This window comes from Callospermophilus lateralis, chromosome 10, assembly GCF_048772815.1.
Source record: "Callospermophilus lateralis isolate mCalLat2 chromosome 10, mCalLat2.hap1, whole genome shotgun sequence".
NCBI lineage: Eukaryota > Metazoa > Chordata > Mammalia > Rodentia > Sciuridae > Callospermophilus > Callospermophilus lateralis.
The window spans coordinates 102666155-102683319 of NC_135314.1; the positions used below are offsets into that span (position 1 = coordinate 102666155).

Below are 17165 nucleotides of genomic sequence, written 5' to 3' on the forward strand. Positions count from 1 at the left end.
ACATTTATGGAGATTTCAGAAGTTCAACTTTGTTGTGTTAAGCTCAAGATGTTAGTTTAACTCTTAGCAATCCATGCTGTTTAGTACTCAGGGCTGGTAGTCATTAGGGTAGGAATAGGAAAGTGATTGTATTCAAATCCTTGGATGAGCAAGATCCACTCTTGGCCTTTTGCTTTCATCAATTAGGAGACATAATACATTGAAGGAAGGGAACACTCTATTGTGACAGTTCTCTACCTTAATAGCAGAAAGTGTCAAAGAACCTGGAACTCATCTCCCAAAACCATTCCCACAGGCTAGCAATTTCCTTCCTTTGGATGCCCTGGGGAAAGCTCACAATTACCATCAATCCTGGGTACTAACCCTGAGGTCTTAACTTCTAACTTCTTGTAAAACATCCTCCACAAACATAGGTGTAAGACACTGTCAGATATCACAAAACCTACACACGAATTATTGCTTCCTTAATGGTTCTCTGCCCGATTGCCTTTTATGTCAAATGCTTTGGTGTGATTTATTTTCTTCTGTTTTCCTAGGTGAGTTGGATGACCCAATGGTGGAAAAGATATAAAGAAAAAAAATCAAACATAGAAGCAAACAAGGAACAAAACCTGAAGTTCCTAAATCTCTTCACTATCTAATCTTTAAATTAAAAAATAAAGAAAATTTCCAGTGTAAGCATGTCTTTTTTAATTACTTACAAGTTATCTTATTTTCTTTCTGACAGAAACAGGCACAGCCACCACTCAAATCATATCATGACCTAAACAGAAAAGAACTGATGAAGGAAGAGAGAAATGTCAAGAGTAATCTTCACCTCAGTCTTATTTAAAAAAAAAAAAAATCTTGGTTGAGAAACTAATGCACTATTTCCAAAATTAACATCCTACAGAACATTGCCCCACAGGCTAGTACTTGATTCGTTCTAAATACACAATGAACTTGGGATCACTGAATAAAACAAAGTTAATATGATTTCTTTTCTGTGGGAATGTCAGAGACAACACTTATGAGCTTTATAAATTTTTAGGAGGTAGATATAGAATACAGCACATTCAACATGTATTTGAAGCAAAACCTACTTTTTCAAGTGATTCATAATAGCAATGTCCAGAAATGGTGTTCCTCTGGACAGTTTGGGAAACACTGTTCTGATATACATATGGATGAGAATCCCAAAAGTGAATGTTTGCCAAAGTTGGCAGAGCAAGACCATAAAGTTTCTTATCACCCAGTCCTTCATTTGACACATCAAAATTTACAAATATGCATATCTACCTTCACAGAACCAAATTCAGTTTGAATTCAATAAATTCACTTTTTTAAAAAATGAAACTGCTGAATTATCCAATATTCACAGTTATTAAATATTCACATTGCAAATGAATTCCCAATCTCCCACCTGCTCCAGCAATGTTATCACTGAATAACTGGAATTAATTATTCTCGAGATGATAATAATGATGCCAAAGAATTTATCCTAATTAAATGTTCCACCAGGAAGAAAGAACTGAAATTTAGATCAGTAATGATTTAATTTTATTCTTTACTCTTTTTGGGACATTCAGTTCTTGTAAGCAAGCACAATAATTTGATGAAGGGTTGCATCATTTCTACGATTGAGCTATATCTTTTTATCAACATTCTTTTTCCATTTTACCAAACACTCTTGTCCACATAATACAGGTTTTATGGAAAAACCCTTACACATGATAAATTTTAAACATATTTTAGCTAATCTTTGCCACACTTTCCATGCATTTCCACTGAATTAAACTAATGTGAGAATGAAACTGACATGAGAATTCCACCAAGAGAATCAAAAACTTCAAGAAAGACCTATCGTGATAGTTTGTCAGCTATTAACACACAGTTATATGAGGTATAGAAATATTTAGAAGAATATATTTATTAATTACAAATATTATTAATATTTTCCTGAAGACATTAATCCTTTAAATAGTAATTTAGTGATTAATAAGTAATGTCATTATAATGCTAAACAAAAAATGTCAGCTACAGAGTTAGTAGACATATTTTCTCAATTGTTTTAAAGAAGATGCCTTAGAATAGAAATACTAATTGAATCTACACTATTATGTAATTTTTCTGTATTACTGTTTTAATCATGAAAAAAATGGAAGTTGTTTTTTTTTTTTAAGTTCACTTCTACATGTTAATACTTATTCCACTAAACCCAACTACAGTGTCCAAGACCCAATTTATGGTGAAATTCCAGGATTTTCCTCTGGGTACAAAAGGAACCCAGTAAAAATGCTGTCATCCTCAGCACTAGAATAAACCCCATTCCAATCTTTTGACAATTCCAGCCACACTTGATCTCCTGCACTTAATTTCAGGATGATGAGGAGAGAGGCCTGGTCTATTTCCTGACCGTAGAGAGTTTCTCTGGACTTGAACTGCTTCTTATTCTGGGCCACCAGGCTGATCCGAGCAGGTCGACCCTTCACAGTAACATGGTAAGAAAAGACGTATGTCCCAGGGATGCTGCAGTTAAATTTCCCAGTGGCAGGGTTGTAATCCCTTTGGTCATTATATAAAATCTGGTCAAATTTGATGGGGATGTTGGGAGGAGGGAATGGCTTTGATAAAGCAGCGCTGAAGGCCGACTGTGGGAGTTTGGTGACCTCGCCCTTGGAGCCCTTGAAGCCCCGTGAGCCCTTCTTCCCAATAGGTCCTCGGACCCCTTTGTTCCCAAGCTCACCCTTTGGCCCAGCAGGTCCCAAAAGACCAGGAGGACCTAACTCCCCTTTTTCTCCTTTAACCCCTGGATCACCTTTAGCTCCAGGCAGACCATCAGGGCCCCTTTTGCCTTCTGTCCCAATGTCTCCTTTGCTACCTTTTTCTCCTTTTACCCCCTCCTCCCCTTTTTGCCCTTTTCCTCCCCTCTCTCCAGAATCTCCACAGTAGCCTTTCTGTCCCATCTCTCCCTTCTCTCCTTTGGCTCCAGGCCCTCCGTTCAATCCTGGAGAGCCCACAGCCCCCGGGTCTCCTTTATCTCCTTTGGTGCCATTTTCACATGGGTCTCCCTTTGAGCCTTTTTGTCCTTTTACTCCTGCCAAGCCAATGTTTCCTTTATCCCCCTTAGGACCAAGTCCACCTGAAACGAAAAATTAAAATAACGTTTAAGGATCACAAAAGCCAAACAAGACGCCATTACCACAGAGCTCAAAAAATAGGAATGAAATTTATTTCCTTGGAAGTGGAAGCCCCTTCTTGCCTGGCAGAGGCTGTGCCTAGCAGCCATAAATGCAATGAGCAATTTATAACATATCATAATCCCAGAAAGAGAAAAGTGTGTGCTTCCAAGAAACAATAGCTTATATTCAGAATTCACATATCTACTTATTTTTTCCACCTTTAAAATAATAAAGAATATAAGAACTATATAACAGAATATAAGAATATAAGCTATATAACTATATAGCTTACTATATAACATTAATTACCTTTTGCATTTTGACCCATCTCAAGTAGTCTCCTAAATCTCCGTATTTTCTATTCAAACCCAAAATCTTACAAGGCATAGAAACTAAAACCAAAAAAATTGACAGCTAGAGAGAGAGGAACAAAGCTCAGATATCTTTACCTTATCTCTAAATTCCTAGAACTATTTCAATCAGCACACTAAATTATTTGAAAAATAGTAGTAATTTATATTTCCATCTTACTTCTCTGAAAATTTTAAATACAAACAGGAAAAGAATGAGGGCTTTACAGCATTCATGATTGTGCACAATTATATGTTTTGTATTGTACCTGGTTCTCCAGGTTTTCCTGGATATCCTGGAACTCCGCTTGTCCCTTGGTCCCCACGCTCTCCTTTTAGTCCTAAAATGATACCAAGATTAACTTTTTTCCAACTACGTCATTTATGATCTATCTAACATACCTTTAACAACCATGTCACATTCCAGTGTTTCCTTTAACCAAATGGTTTAAAGGTAAAATAAAGTGAAAAGGGAATTTATTGAAGGTGATTGTGAATGCCAATCCCTCAAATAGACTTCATTTTGCCTATGGCATTTCCAGGACTCCTCAAACTCCTCATCACATCCTGCATATCTTGCATATGTATGTGGTTATGCTTATTTTATTATAAATTTTAAATGACAGTTCAGTTGTCTTCTTTATATGCCCACCATGCCTCAGTAAAGCACAGAACACGGTATTCTGCAATTAGCTAAAACTAGTCATAACAAAAATCCATCCAGGAATGAAAAAGTATCTCTGACTTAGAGCATGAAAGAAAAGTCAATTTTCATTACATGTTGGAATAATTTTAAAATGTTCTTTGGACAAATTATAAGATTATGAGAAATCATATTTGAAGAACATTGAAAGATTTGGATTTGCAGATATTTGCCATGTTATAATAAAATGGATTTTGTAATGTCCTATCTTGTTAAGTCTATCACAGACTCACTTTGATTGTAAAAGACAATAGCAATAATAATAGTATTAAAAACAGTTAACTTGTATTGACAATTTGTGCCAAATACTGTTCCAAGCTCTAAACATTTTGTTAACTTACCCTGGACATTTTTAAACTTCATATAATTTTATTTGATATTAATACTACCTCATATACAACAAGAGGGCTCTATAACAGCATATTTCATCAATTGGAACACTTATAATTTACAAAGCTTATAACACATGCCCTTCAAAAATGGTAGAGCAAATATTTTTGTTTTCACTTTTACCAGAAGGACATGAGATATGAAAAAAATAAAAATTTGCACAGAGTCAAACATTACTGTATACTATCTTCTTTGGTATCTATTTGCCAACTTTATTATTTATATTATGACTAACAATTTTGCTTAATTAAAAAATAAACCCTAAATCAAATTAAAAGTAATGAAAACAAATTCCCCTAATTTCACAGTACCCACTAAAGAAATCCTATGAGGTCTAAGTAGCCACTTCCTCTATTACCACTCCACAGAAAATACAAAATTGGAAATTAACTCATAGGCCATCAAGAAAATATCCAGATACATTTTGAGAGAACCCAACCAGAATAGAAGTGAAGGCCCAAGCCTATTCCAGTCCATGTTAATAATTCAACATTGACCTTCACTCACAGAGTTATTTAAGTTTTCAAGTTTATTTAAGGGGTTTCATTGCTTGTAGTGAATTAATCAAGTAGTCATTAGCCAGAATGTAACCATTCTACTCATTTTATTTTTTTTTTAACTTTCAATCTTAGCCAAGAGTCCAAGGTAAGTCTGGAAGTAAAAGTAGAGTTTCCACTTTATAGAGTTGGCTGAATGAATCTCTACTTTTGATCCTTCATCAAAGCATATTCTTAAGAACCTTACGATACTTCCCTATATTTTCTTCTACTTCCAGAAGTCTAGCTTCCAGAATATATGAATCACTGGGGAGGTTCATCACTCATCTTTATTTCACAGGGTTTCTGCTAACATAATTCAGCCACAAAAGGATTAAATGTTTCTGAGAATGAAAATCGCATAACTGACAAGTGTGAAGTAGCTCTTTCTTACCTTAGCATCTTTTTTGAGTAATTACTTCACTGAATGTTCTAGCAGAAATGAGTTAGGCAGTTCCTGAGCCATGTGGAGGGTGATGTATAGATGATATTAGGCCTTTTGACATGTGACACTAAAGCTCAAACATTGAACTTGATGAATAGATGGTATTTCTACAGGCTGCTCCTATTCACTGAGGAATTTCTCAATGTCCCAGTGAATCTGTAATCTTCCCTCAGTACCTTGGAGCACATACAGACCCAGGGATTTCCTGGGGCAGGAAAGCCTTCTTTACTGACACACCTATGGAATTATAGGATTTCTGAGCTGGAAAAGATCGATGAAAGCACTCATAACTACAAATCTTCTTTGATAGTAAACAGGGGTATAAATAAGTATCAAGTTCATTCTCCTCAATTTCTAGGCAAAGTAAAGCCACTGGTCCAAAGTCACCATTACATGCTTAATACTTCTGTTTTAATTCATGGGGCTATCCACCTAAATTGAATATTATAGAGCATTGCTGGATCTATTTAGTTCTATTTACTATGAAATTAATTTACATCATAAGCAAGAGCCCACCTGGAGTATGTAGGAAAGTACCCTTCCCCAGAGACTATACTTTGTGGTTTCCAGTCACTGGGTCAACCAGATGTCCAATCAGAAATAGAAAAGTTGTGTAACTCTGTGTGTGTTTGTGTGTGTGTGTGTGTGTGTGTGTGTGTGTGTGTGTTGTTCCCAAGCCAGTTTAGAATTTCTAAATTTAGAAATTTCTAAATTTCTACTTTACAAAGATAATAATTCTATACCAAATGAATTCACAATATACTTTACCAAGTACTTAAATATTTAAAAACTGACATAACTTCAAGAATCAAGAAATTACTTAGCAAATTATTCTCCTTAAAAATGATGCAAAATGTCCCTTGAGGTTTTGGCATGAAATGAAATTAATTACTTACCTTTCTCTCCTTTCTGGCCTTTTGAGCCTTGGGGTCCAATAACTCCTTGTGGTCCTGGGATCCCCATATTACCAGTCTCTCCTTTAAGACCTGGAAACAAGGGTTTAAAACTATAAATATAGAAAAAAAATCTCTTTTGAAATTTGTTAGTTAGGGGACGAGGGGGACAGTCATTTTTTTTTAAACTAATAACTGTCAATGTTCTAATCATAAAATCAGGTGAGAATAAACTATTACAGAGTTCTAAGGGCAATATTTTTGTCTGATTTGCAATTTTGTACACCTGAATAGATAAATTGAGCCCATTAGTACTTGTCACTGTATTCATGGCAGTGATCAAATGATTTAGGGAAGCGGCACTACATCAAACAGCAAGAACAAAATAATTACCTGACACTAAAACTCATATGGACCACACTTTCAAATTGGAAGCAAAAACATAATACCTAGCACTTTTAGGTTTCCCATTCATCCACGTATTCATTCATTCAGGAACTATTTCTGAGGTGTCTTATACACCAAGCACCTTACACACACACACACACACACACACACACACACACACCGAGCACCCTGCTAGTGTTAGGAACACAGCCATTAACATGCCAGCAATCCCAATCCCCAAAAGCTGAGACTCCATGAAAGATAAGCATTGAATAGATAGCTATATAAAGAAATCAAAATTGCCACACTGTAGTTGATGATATAAAGAAAAATAGGAAGGTCCTATTGTATGATGGGGTAAAAAAGAACCTAACTTATATTTGTGGGATCAGAGGAGAGATCCCTGAGAAAAGACTCAATGAATGCACTAGGATTTTCTTAAGCAAAAGTTAGCAGGTAGTTATTTTAAGAAAGTAAGAATTTAAAAGACCATAGTATTTTTAAGCAACTGAAAAAAAAGCGGGGCACTATGGGTGGAAATAGTGGTCAAGGATAAGAGGAGGCTGAGAAGCAGGCAAGGGTCAGATCACACAAGGATCAGACTTCATTGAGTGTCCTTGTTCACCAGGGCAATTCAGTTTCCTTCCACTTACCTGGACCACAGAGGGATCCTAAGCCTAAGAAAATTATTCTTCCTGAAACCCCAGTCCTATTCCAGACATATGAATCACTTTCCAATTGGAATAATTTAAGGCCAGTTTCTTTGAAAGTTAACCATAAAAATAAATACATTCAACAAAATTATAATACTTCACCTTAATATAATTAAGACTATGGAATAGGATGAAATTATATTCAATAGAATTCCTCTTTGAAAGAATACAGTATTTGTTTGAAAGAGAACATTTAATAAATTGTTTGCAATGGAAATTAAGGCTGAAGGCAAGGTCAAATAACCAAGGGCTGATGGATAAACTCTTCTGTCTAGAAAAGAAAAGATTACATGGAGGAGAAAGAGATGGAGAAAGAAGAAGCAGAGGAGGTGGGAGCAAGCAAGATGGTCAATTTCATTTCCCTGTGCAAAACCCCCCTCCCCATCGCCCCTAAAGGCTCAATGTGGTCATACTATTGAGGGATGTGATAAAGTTCTGTCCCAGGTGACACCAGGAACACAAAAACAACTACACATAAAGCTACAGGGAAGAGGAAGGCTGCTCCTTTCATCCCGGTAAAATGTATGCCTGGGTTTGATTTTCATAGTTATCGTGAAACTGAACATGAAGGGAAAAGCTGAGGCTTCAAGGTCACGAATTGATTTTTGACTCCAGGTTCTGCATTCACAGGTGCTACAACCTCTAGATTTACCAAACATTCCCTAGACTGTGACCAAATCATCAGGTGAAATGCAATAATATTTTTAACATTTCTATAAAGATTTGAAATAAAATAAAATGCCAACCATTCTTGACATGTAGTACCTACTATCATAACTGAACTAAAGAGAGAAGCAGAAGATAAAACTTTAAGATAGAATTTTTACCTTTGCTGGTTTTTAGATAAATCTGAATATTTCAAGATGTTTTCATTCAGAAAGTTTATAAAATTAGACTAGTGACTTTTAAAAGCAGATAATGCAAAATATGATGTTTGCAATGTGCATGTTTATGTGTTCATGTGACCAAGGACTGAAAATTAATGAAGGAGAATTGAAATGGTTGGATTTTAGTAGCCTTGTTTTTCTTTTCCAAGTTTGTTCAATGTTGCTCTTAGATTTCTAATGAGAGAGAGGAGAGCAGAGTGGAGAGGAGAGAAGTGAAGGGGAGGGGAAGAGAGGAAGAAGTAATATCTTTAAAAATACTAATATCTGGAACATATGTCTCTTTCTGAATCTCAAAATCAGCATCCTGTCATATAAGGCTCCAAGTATTCCACAAGACAGGTCCATACTCCTACCATAGATAACTGGAAAGAAAAAAATGATTATCTGAGTATTTATTTTATTCCAGGCACCACAATGAGTTCTTGTGTGTATCTCTTTCTTCTTGAGGATTCAGTGAAGTCAGTATCATTGTTATCACATTTTACCATTTTGGAAACTGAGACTGACAGAAGTAATGAAGACTCTCTAGGGTAAGACCATGATAGAGTCAATGTTTTCAGCCTTTAAGCACTGTCCAGTCAGACTAAAACAGGCTAATAACTTGACATCTTCAAAATATTTGTCACATAGGATTAGAGGAGGGGTTGAACTCTAAGAACAGCCCAGTCAAATCCATGACTGGGTAAAACAAAAGCCCCGGTATTGTGGACTTCAAAGCCTTAGATGACAGCTTAACAACCAGCTGTGTCTACTTGACCCTGCCCTAGGGGTTTCCACTCACAAACAGCTTACCAGCCAAACAGGATGCTAGAAAAGTTCTGGTAAATATGACTTTCTTAGACTCATCACATTTTGCAAGTTTTAGCAACCCTGAAATCTTGATGCCCCTGGCCACTGCCCATCTCCTTCACCCCTTAATCCAGCCCTGAATAAATGCTGACTATATGTATTAAAAGATCCCGCAATGGGATGAAATGAATGAAAAGCCCGTGAAGATGTATAATTACTGACTTTATAACTTTCTATTCTTCAGGCAAGACTCAGCAAACATCAATATGAATTCTTTTCAGGGAAGAGCGAATTTGAAATTGACATTTTGATCTTAATTTTACCTTGAATTCTCTCTGCTACATGACATGTAGAAGTCAAAATGTATTACAATAAAACTGAAAGTATATTCATTACATATATATTAAAGACATCTACAATTTTGAAATAAATAACCACAGTGTTCAATGGAGAAAATTGCTGGGCAAGGACACAGTGTTGCTTCAGAATTTCAATGAGGAGCAAACCGAATCCCGCACTTCATTCTCTACCTCACAGGCATTCCATCTCTAATCCTAACTACAAATAGCACTCAAAAAATCCATCAGTCAGCACACATTCTTACCAGGCAATAGAATTTTCATCTACCTTTTTAAATCAGCCATTAATGAAAAGACTGTACAGATAATAAATGCACTCAGTTTGGAGATCTGGAGCACCAGTACTGAGGTCAGAAATCCCTGCCTTGACTCTAGCCAGAAAGCCCAAGAGAACTTTCTGCAGTGACAGAAATGTTCTGTAATACCTGTGCTGTTCAAATGAGTAGTCACTGGCCACATATGGTAATTGGGCACTTGAAATGATTGTGGAACTGAATTGCTTATCATATTTAATTTCAGTATTTATTAATAACCACACATATGGCTAGGGGTTACCATGTTGCGCAGCACAGCACCCATTTGCATTTGCATTTGTGACAATCTTACCCCTAGGCCTATCACCATCTGCATGACAGTATAAAAATCTTTGGAACAATGCCTTCCCCTGACCCACCTCTTTATTGATGTACAAGTGAGAAACATGGCTTCCCATATATTTCAAATACCTGGTTTTCCCGTCTTTCCAGGTTCTCCTTTCTGCCCCACAATAGGTGAGCAACAACGACAACAATTCAACAAGAAATCAGCTGTGTCAAGAGTGAAGTTTTCAAAGGAAAAGAGAGTGGCGGTGGCGAAGGCAGACTCCAGGGCTGAGGGGTCAGTGGTTGGTGCCGCCATTGCAGGCATTTCCATCAAGGGGTTTTCTTCTTCCCTCTGGGGTGAACCACTGGATGGCTTTAGACCCTTGGGTATCTCTTCTCCTTCAGATTTTTTCGTAAATTTGATGTATGGTGTGGTCTTTGCTCTTGTGTCCACACCAGCAATAGCCAAAATAATTAAAATGAACCAAATCCAAGAAAACATCCACATATTTGGGGCTGAAAGAAAGATAGGATAAAAAATATTCACAAATTATATGAGTTTCAATTGAAAAGACTAAGTGAAATAAATATATACTTATATGGGAGAAATGTGTGCATATGTGAACCATAAGAATGAACAGAATGCATAATATAAAATGATATATTGTTGATATATTTTATATGTAAATGTGTGCTTGAATCAAAACCAAATATTTTATTTACTTGAAGTATTTATTATAAGGAACACTTTGTTTCAGTTCTCCTTTCTGCTTGTTTTCTCAGTGTTACATGTTCTAAAGTAGTATTCTCAATCATTCAAATTATCTTGCCAAATAGCAAACATGATCTATAATAAATGCAACACGACTTAATAGCTCATATACCCTGTGGAAAAAAAATATGTGTAATTTCCTGACTGACCTCACTCAGATTTATAGGAATCAAATATATTTGTATTAAAGAGAGATGAAAAATATCGAACAGAATGTTTTATTCCAGCAAACTCAATTATTTCAAGAAAAAAAAATACTGATGAAATAGTCTTTAAATCTACCAGGGATAATGGTCCTGTTGTGAGAGCACTCTTTGGGAATCTATTATAATTAACGGAGAGGGAGACAATAAAAAATCATAAATTCGAATATATCCTACGTCCTTAGATTCTTTACATGCCATTTAGCTCTTTAATTCTTTGCTCTATAATTTGGGAAGTTTTTCTGAAAACTCACATTTATCCTTGTATTCTTCTAGTGGGAAAAAGTGTGGTTATTCTTATTAAGGTTTTATAAATGTCCAAAGTAAATGATACAAGGTTTGCAATGAAGTAAAATTGTGATAGTTCACAGTATTCCATTCCCCATCAACTCCCAGAAGTCTGGTAGCTTCTAACAGACAGCCAAGGTTAGAAATGCATGTTATATGTTAGGAGAAAAAACAATTAAGATAATTAGCAAGAGAATAAAAAGAAATAAAGAAAATAAGGATAGTAAAAACACCTACTATGCATAGAGTCACCACTATGAGAAGGTGCCTTACATCAATTCAGCCAGTTCTCAAAACAGTATGCCAGGTAGGTGACATACTTCTTCACTTTCACAGAGGAGGAAGCAGCCAACAAGGGATTATATACCTTGTCCAGGTCACACAGCCAGTAAATTATGGATTTAGGACTTAAATCCAGGATTCTTTAATTTCAAACCCTAAACCCTTTCCACAAATCATGTGTCATTTATAAGGATGGGATTAAAGAACAATAAATTCAAGGGTAGCTCAATTGAACAGAGCTATGGAGGAGACAGATATAAATCAGAGCAGATGAGAAGAGACAAGATAAGACACTTCCTCTCCCAAATCATAAAAAGATCCAAAATGTTAACCTTCCTTCTTCCATATTCATCCACTTACTATCAACCATGTCACCAGCAGTGCAGGATTACACATAATGTTGACACCAAACATAACCCATGTTTCTGTTCTTAGGAGCCTACAGTCCAAGAAGGAGCAATGAGAAGCAACAAAAACAAAGAGGGGGAAGTGTGAAAGGCAGTGCATCATGCTGCATTTCTCCAAATACAGATCCCACTCTTACAAACACTATACCCCACGCAAGTGAACACACCAAACAAGGTTAACATGCACCAGCCAGTCAAACCAGCCTCAGCAAAAACTAGGATATTGTTTAAATGCAAAATAATTGAACTTTCAGTAGCTCATACAATTGCATTCAATAAAACAATCATTTGTTCAACAAACATTTATTTGAACATCTAAGAAGCCTTGTGCTGGGTCCTACAATAGGAAGCCAAGTAAAACCCAGTTCAACCCTTTTAAGAATCTTTTCCACAGTAAACATCCAAATATAATGAGGCCCACATCTTTAGACTATAGAGAAATAGATCTGGCCAAAGGCCCAAAGTGAAATATTAGTGGCTTTTCATTCTCTCACCACTTTACTATAAGAAGCACTGGAATTTGCAGAATGCTGAGTGTTAAAGCTCTAGGATATTTTCTATGGTATCTGTAAAAAGTGAAGTCACAGGGGAAATAACCTTCCTTTTTCCTTAATAGAACATGTCTGTGTTATTCTTCCATTCGTACAAAATATTTTTGATCCTGGAAGCAAGTTTGTGATAGGATTTTGGTAAACTAGTCCTAAGGGTGCAGGCAAGAGAGGGGTTGAAAGAAAGGAAAGGACTCAACACTGAGAACCCAGCAGGCATTGTTCTAGGCACTTCATAATTGTTATGTCATGTATACCACACAAGAACCATGCAAGATAAGATTTATTATGCACTACAATTGGTTATAAAACGGAGGCACAGAGACGTTAAGTGGCCCGCCCAAGGTGACGGTTTTAGGAAGCAGGGGAGCTGCCATCAAAACATAGGTCCACTTGACTCTGAAGTGTGCTTCCTACTGTGTCATGCTGTATGGGGATTAATGAGTGATCAGAGATGCTGCAAAAATAAATGGAAGTTGGATCCTCCATGAAGCTCAATCCTGAGCCATTTGAAAAGTGATCTCCTGCAGACAGAAACTGGGAAATTAATGAGAGAGACAAAGAAGAGAAAAGGGAAAAGTCTGGCTCTGACAGTAGAACACATTGGTGCTGGGCAAACAAAGTCACCGAAGAGAACACAGCACATCTGACAAGAAGCCAAAAGATTACAGAAAGGAATGGACAGAGCCAACAAGTACAAGGAAGGTACCTTGCTCAGTGTCCCTATCTGAGGACATGAATTGTCCTCACATAAGTTTCTCTTGCATTGTGGGTTTCTGCTTCCCAATTTAAGTATAGATGTTAAAGGATAATGTTGTTGGCACTTTAAAACTGTGATAGAACTCCCCAAACACAAAGCCTTTTGAAGATTGCAGCCAAATATTGGTAGTAAACTGATGGATGATGAGGACATATCATTTCTTTTTATAATAATAGCATTATGTGACAGAGTTCCAGTCCCAAGCCTAGATCTTAGGACATGTGTGTTTCCACTTGCTTTTTTGCCCTTTTGCCATTGCTATCAGACAGATGTGAATGAGCTAGCTTACTAGTCACCAGAGGAAGATGAGAGCACATGAAGTAGAGTTGCCCCAGCAAACACACCCTAGAGCAGAGTACCCAAAAGACGAGGTAAGGCCTCCTGACACAAACTGAGATACAATTAACCTCAGACATTTGTTCCAGTTATCCACTGCTTTTTAACAAGTTCACCCAAACTCAGTATCTTAAAACAACAACCATTTTATTATGGCTAACAGTTCTGTGGTTCAGATACTCAGGTCTGGATTGGCCAGGTGATTCTTCTGCTCTGTGAGACACTGACAAAGTCATTTAGTAGTGTTCAGCTGATGGGTGGGTTAATTGGGAGGGACTAACCTACAAATCTGGTGTCTCAATAGAAATGGAAGGCTGAGCTTGACTTGTACTTGCGATCACATGGTTTACAGGTTTGCCAATCTCAACATAGTTTTTCCATAATGGCTCAGGGGTCCCAAAGAGAATGTTTCAAAAACATGGAAGCCCAGGGGCTCAAAATGTTATTCTGAAAACTGCATTTCCCAGAAATTATTGCCATTAGGATTCCAGTTTAGTTTCTGCCAATGGAAAAAAAAAAGTGCATGGAATATATGAGACAGAATGTAGAAAACAATTGTCTCCTGCAAGCAGCAGCTAGTAAATGCATGGGCTTTGGCAGATGTGAAATTTTGTGGTGGCCCACGGCACAACAACATGAAATCCCACCTTCGTTCTGCAGGTGGCTGTGACTATGAGCAGCAGTATCCTGTGGTTCTTGCCCCAAGCAACAGTAACAATACAGTGACTCTCTGAAAACTAGAGATAAAATTGACAGCTAGTGGCAGACCTCCCTGCCCTTTCTCCTCCCTGCTTCAATGATTGAATAAGCACCTAATTGCCTGTATTAAATCCCTTTCTGCCTAACATACCTACATTGATTCCAGACCAAATCCTATTATCATTTATTCTTCTCCATTTAATTTAACTTTATTTCTATTATTATAAACTTCCAGACTGCCAGCCTGTTTAATGTCCAATTCTTTATTCTTTTTCCTTAACTCATTAACTCCCCATCCATCCATACCTTTATCTATTACAAAAACAAAAATTTTTGTCAAAATATACCCCCAAATTAGTTTCAGTCATCAAATAATCCATACCAGTATTATATTCCAGTTGTATTGTAAATGTTAATTCCATATAAATAATTTTTAAATAATTTCAGACACATGGTTAGGTGTACATATGTTTCATAGGCCAAAAAAGAGGTGATTTTTTTTGACCTAAAGTATGTTCTTCCCCTTTGACCCTGTATAGCTATAGAAAATTATAAGATGAAATTTAAAAGTCCCTAGCATCCTTTTGCTATTTGAATAGCATGTGAGACTTTAGATCTCTCACAATATTTCATTTAGAGCAGTATTTTATACTGTGTTTCTTTCCATGCTCATGTTTTTCTTTTTTTCTCTCTTTCTTCCTTTATTCTTTTTCTTTTGTGTTAGTCAGCTTTTCATTGTTGTGATCAAAGTATCCAACAAGATCAACTTGGAGGAGGAAAAGTTTACTTTGGCTCAGAGTATCAAAGATTCAGTTCTTGGTCAGCTGCTTCCACTGCTTTTACATTCAGCCTCACACAAAAGTCTCAGGACATGGGCAAATGTAGAGAAGTTCTTTACCAAAATGTGAAATGAATGGCCTCTAGTCTATGCCCAATAGAATCCTCCTTACCCCTGAAACCTCATAAGCAAAAGCTTTACTGTCTGCATTTTGGTTGGCATTCTTGTCTTCTGCACACCCAGTAGATTTATCAATTAAGCTTTGCTTACAACACTCTAAAGCTTCTGCAGCCCACATCTCCAAATTTTCCAGACTCTTCCTATAAACTTTTCCAAAGTGTTCCGAACCACATGATGGTCAGGTTAGTCATAGTAATGGCCATACTCCTTAGTACTAATTTCTACATTAGTCAGGTTTGTGTTGCTAAGACCAAAATAACTGACAAAAACAATTTAGAGGAGGAAAAAATTGGGGGGACTTACAGTTCAGAAGTTTAATCCACAGTTAACAAGTCCATTATTCTGGGCCCAATGTTGGGGAGCAGTACATCATGGCAGAAGGGCATGGTGGAATAGAAGCAGCTCCCCTCCATGGGGGCCAGGAATGAGGGTAGGAGGGGCCCCAGACAAGATCAGCTCTTTCAGGACACATCCCCAGTGCCCACTGCCTTCAGTCATGCCCAACCTGCCTACAGTTACCACCCCATTAGTTCATTTAAGCTAAAACGGACTGATTAAATTAGGCTCTCATAATCTAATCGTTTAACCTCCTGCATTAACACAGAAGCTTTTAGGGTATAACTCCTAACCAAACCATAACCCCTTAGACAAACTAACCAAAAGAAAAATACAGAAAAACAAAGTTAATAAAATTAGAAATGAAAAAGGAGAAATCACTAATCATACATATCTCAGAAATCCAGAGGATCGTTAGGGACTATTTTGAAAACTTATACTCTAATAAATTGGAAAACCCAGAAGAAGTGGATACATTTCTAGATACGTATGACCTGCCAAAATTGAATCAAGAGACATATAAAACCTAAACAAATAGTTAACAATGAGACAGAAGCACTAATAAAATCCTTCCAACAAAGAAAAGCCCAGGACCAGATGGATTCTCAGCTGAATTCTACCAGACCTTTAAATAAGAATTAATACCAATAATCCTCAAATTATTTCATGAAATAAAAATGAATGGAACACTTCCAAATTCATTCTATGAGGCCAGTATCCTCATAGCAAAACCAGATAAGGATACTTCAAGAGGAAAGAAAACTACAGATCAATATCTTTGATACATTTAGATGCAAAAGTCCTTAATAAAATATTAGAAAATCATATTCAACAACAGATTAAGAAGACTTTTCATCATGACCAAGTTGGTTTTAGCCAAGGAATGCAAGGATGATTTAATTTATGCAAATCAATAAATGGATTTCACCACATAAATAGAATTAAAGACAAAAGTCACATACATAGTCATCTAAATAGATGTAGAGAAAGCCTTTGACAAAATTCAGCACACATTCATGATAAAATCACTGAAGAAACTAGGGATAAAGGACTCTACCCCAATATCTTAGGAAATACATGACAAATCCTAATCATCATCATAGTGAATGGGAAAACTGAGAGCATTTCCTTAAAAATTCAGAATAATAATATCACTCCTATTCTATATAGTAATAGAAAGTCTAGTCAGAACAATTAGGACAGAGGAGTAAATACAAGGGATAAAAATCAGAAAGGAAGATGTTGAATTATCACTATTTGCAGATAATTAAATTTTATACTTTGAAAGTCTAAAACACTCCACCAGAAGACTGCAAGGGCTAAGAAAAAAAAATCAGTAAAGTAGCAGGTTATAAAATCTGGATACAAAAATCAATAGCTTT

The 17165-nt window shown here is 36.5% G+C and overlaps 1 protein-coding gene across 1 annotated transcript; it reads right to left on the minus strand.

Annotated features, from left to right (window-relative positions):
• Positions 1 to 2222: 2222 nt before the first annotated feature.
• Positions 2223 to 10702, minus strand: Otol1 (otolin 1). Its single transcript, XM_076868952.2, has 4 exons — positions 10339 to 10702; positions 6482 to 6571; positions 3781 to 3852; positions 2223 to 3121 (listed from the first exon to the last, which is right to left on the minus strand). Exons 1-4 carry the CDS (start codon positions 10700 to 10702, stop codon positions 2223 to 2225), a joined length of 1425 nt encoding a protein of 474 aa, XP_076725067.1.
• Positions 10703 to 17165: the final 6463 nt, after the last annotated feature.

Bases quoted from the DNA above. Each gene is read 5' to 3' on its own strand.
- Otol1 (XM_076868952.2), bottom strand. From the start codon at position 10,702: ATGTGGATGTTTTCTTGGATTTGGTTCATTTTAATTATTTTGGCTATT. The intron at 3,853-6,481 runs GTAAGTAATTAA...GTATCATTTTAG, and splicing joins AGGCCAGAAAGGAGAGAAAG to GACTAAAAGGAGAGCGTGGG. The intron at 3,122-3,780 runs GTACAATACAAA...TTTTCGTTTCAG, and splicing joins AGGAAAACCTGGAGAACCAG to GTGGACTTGGTCCTAAGGGG.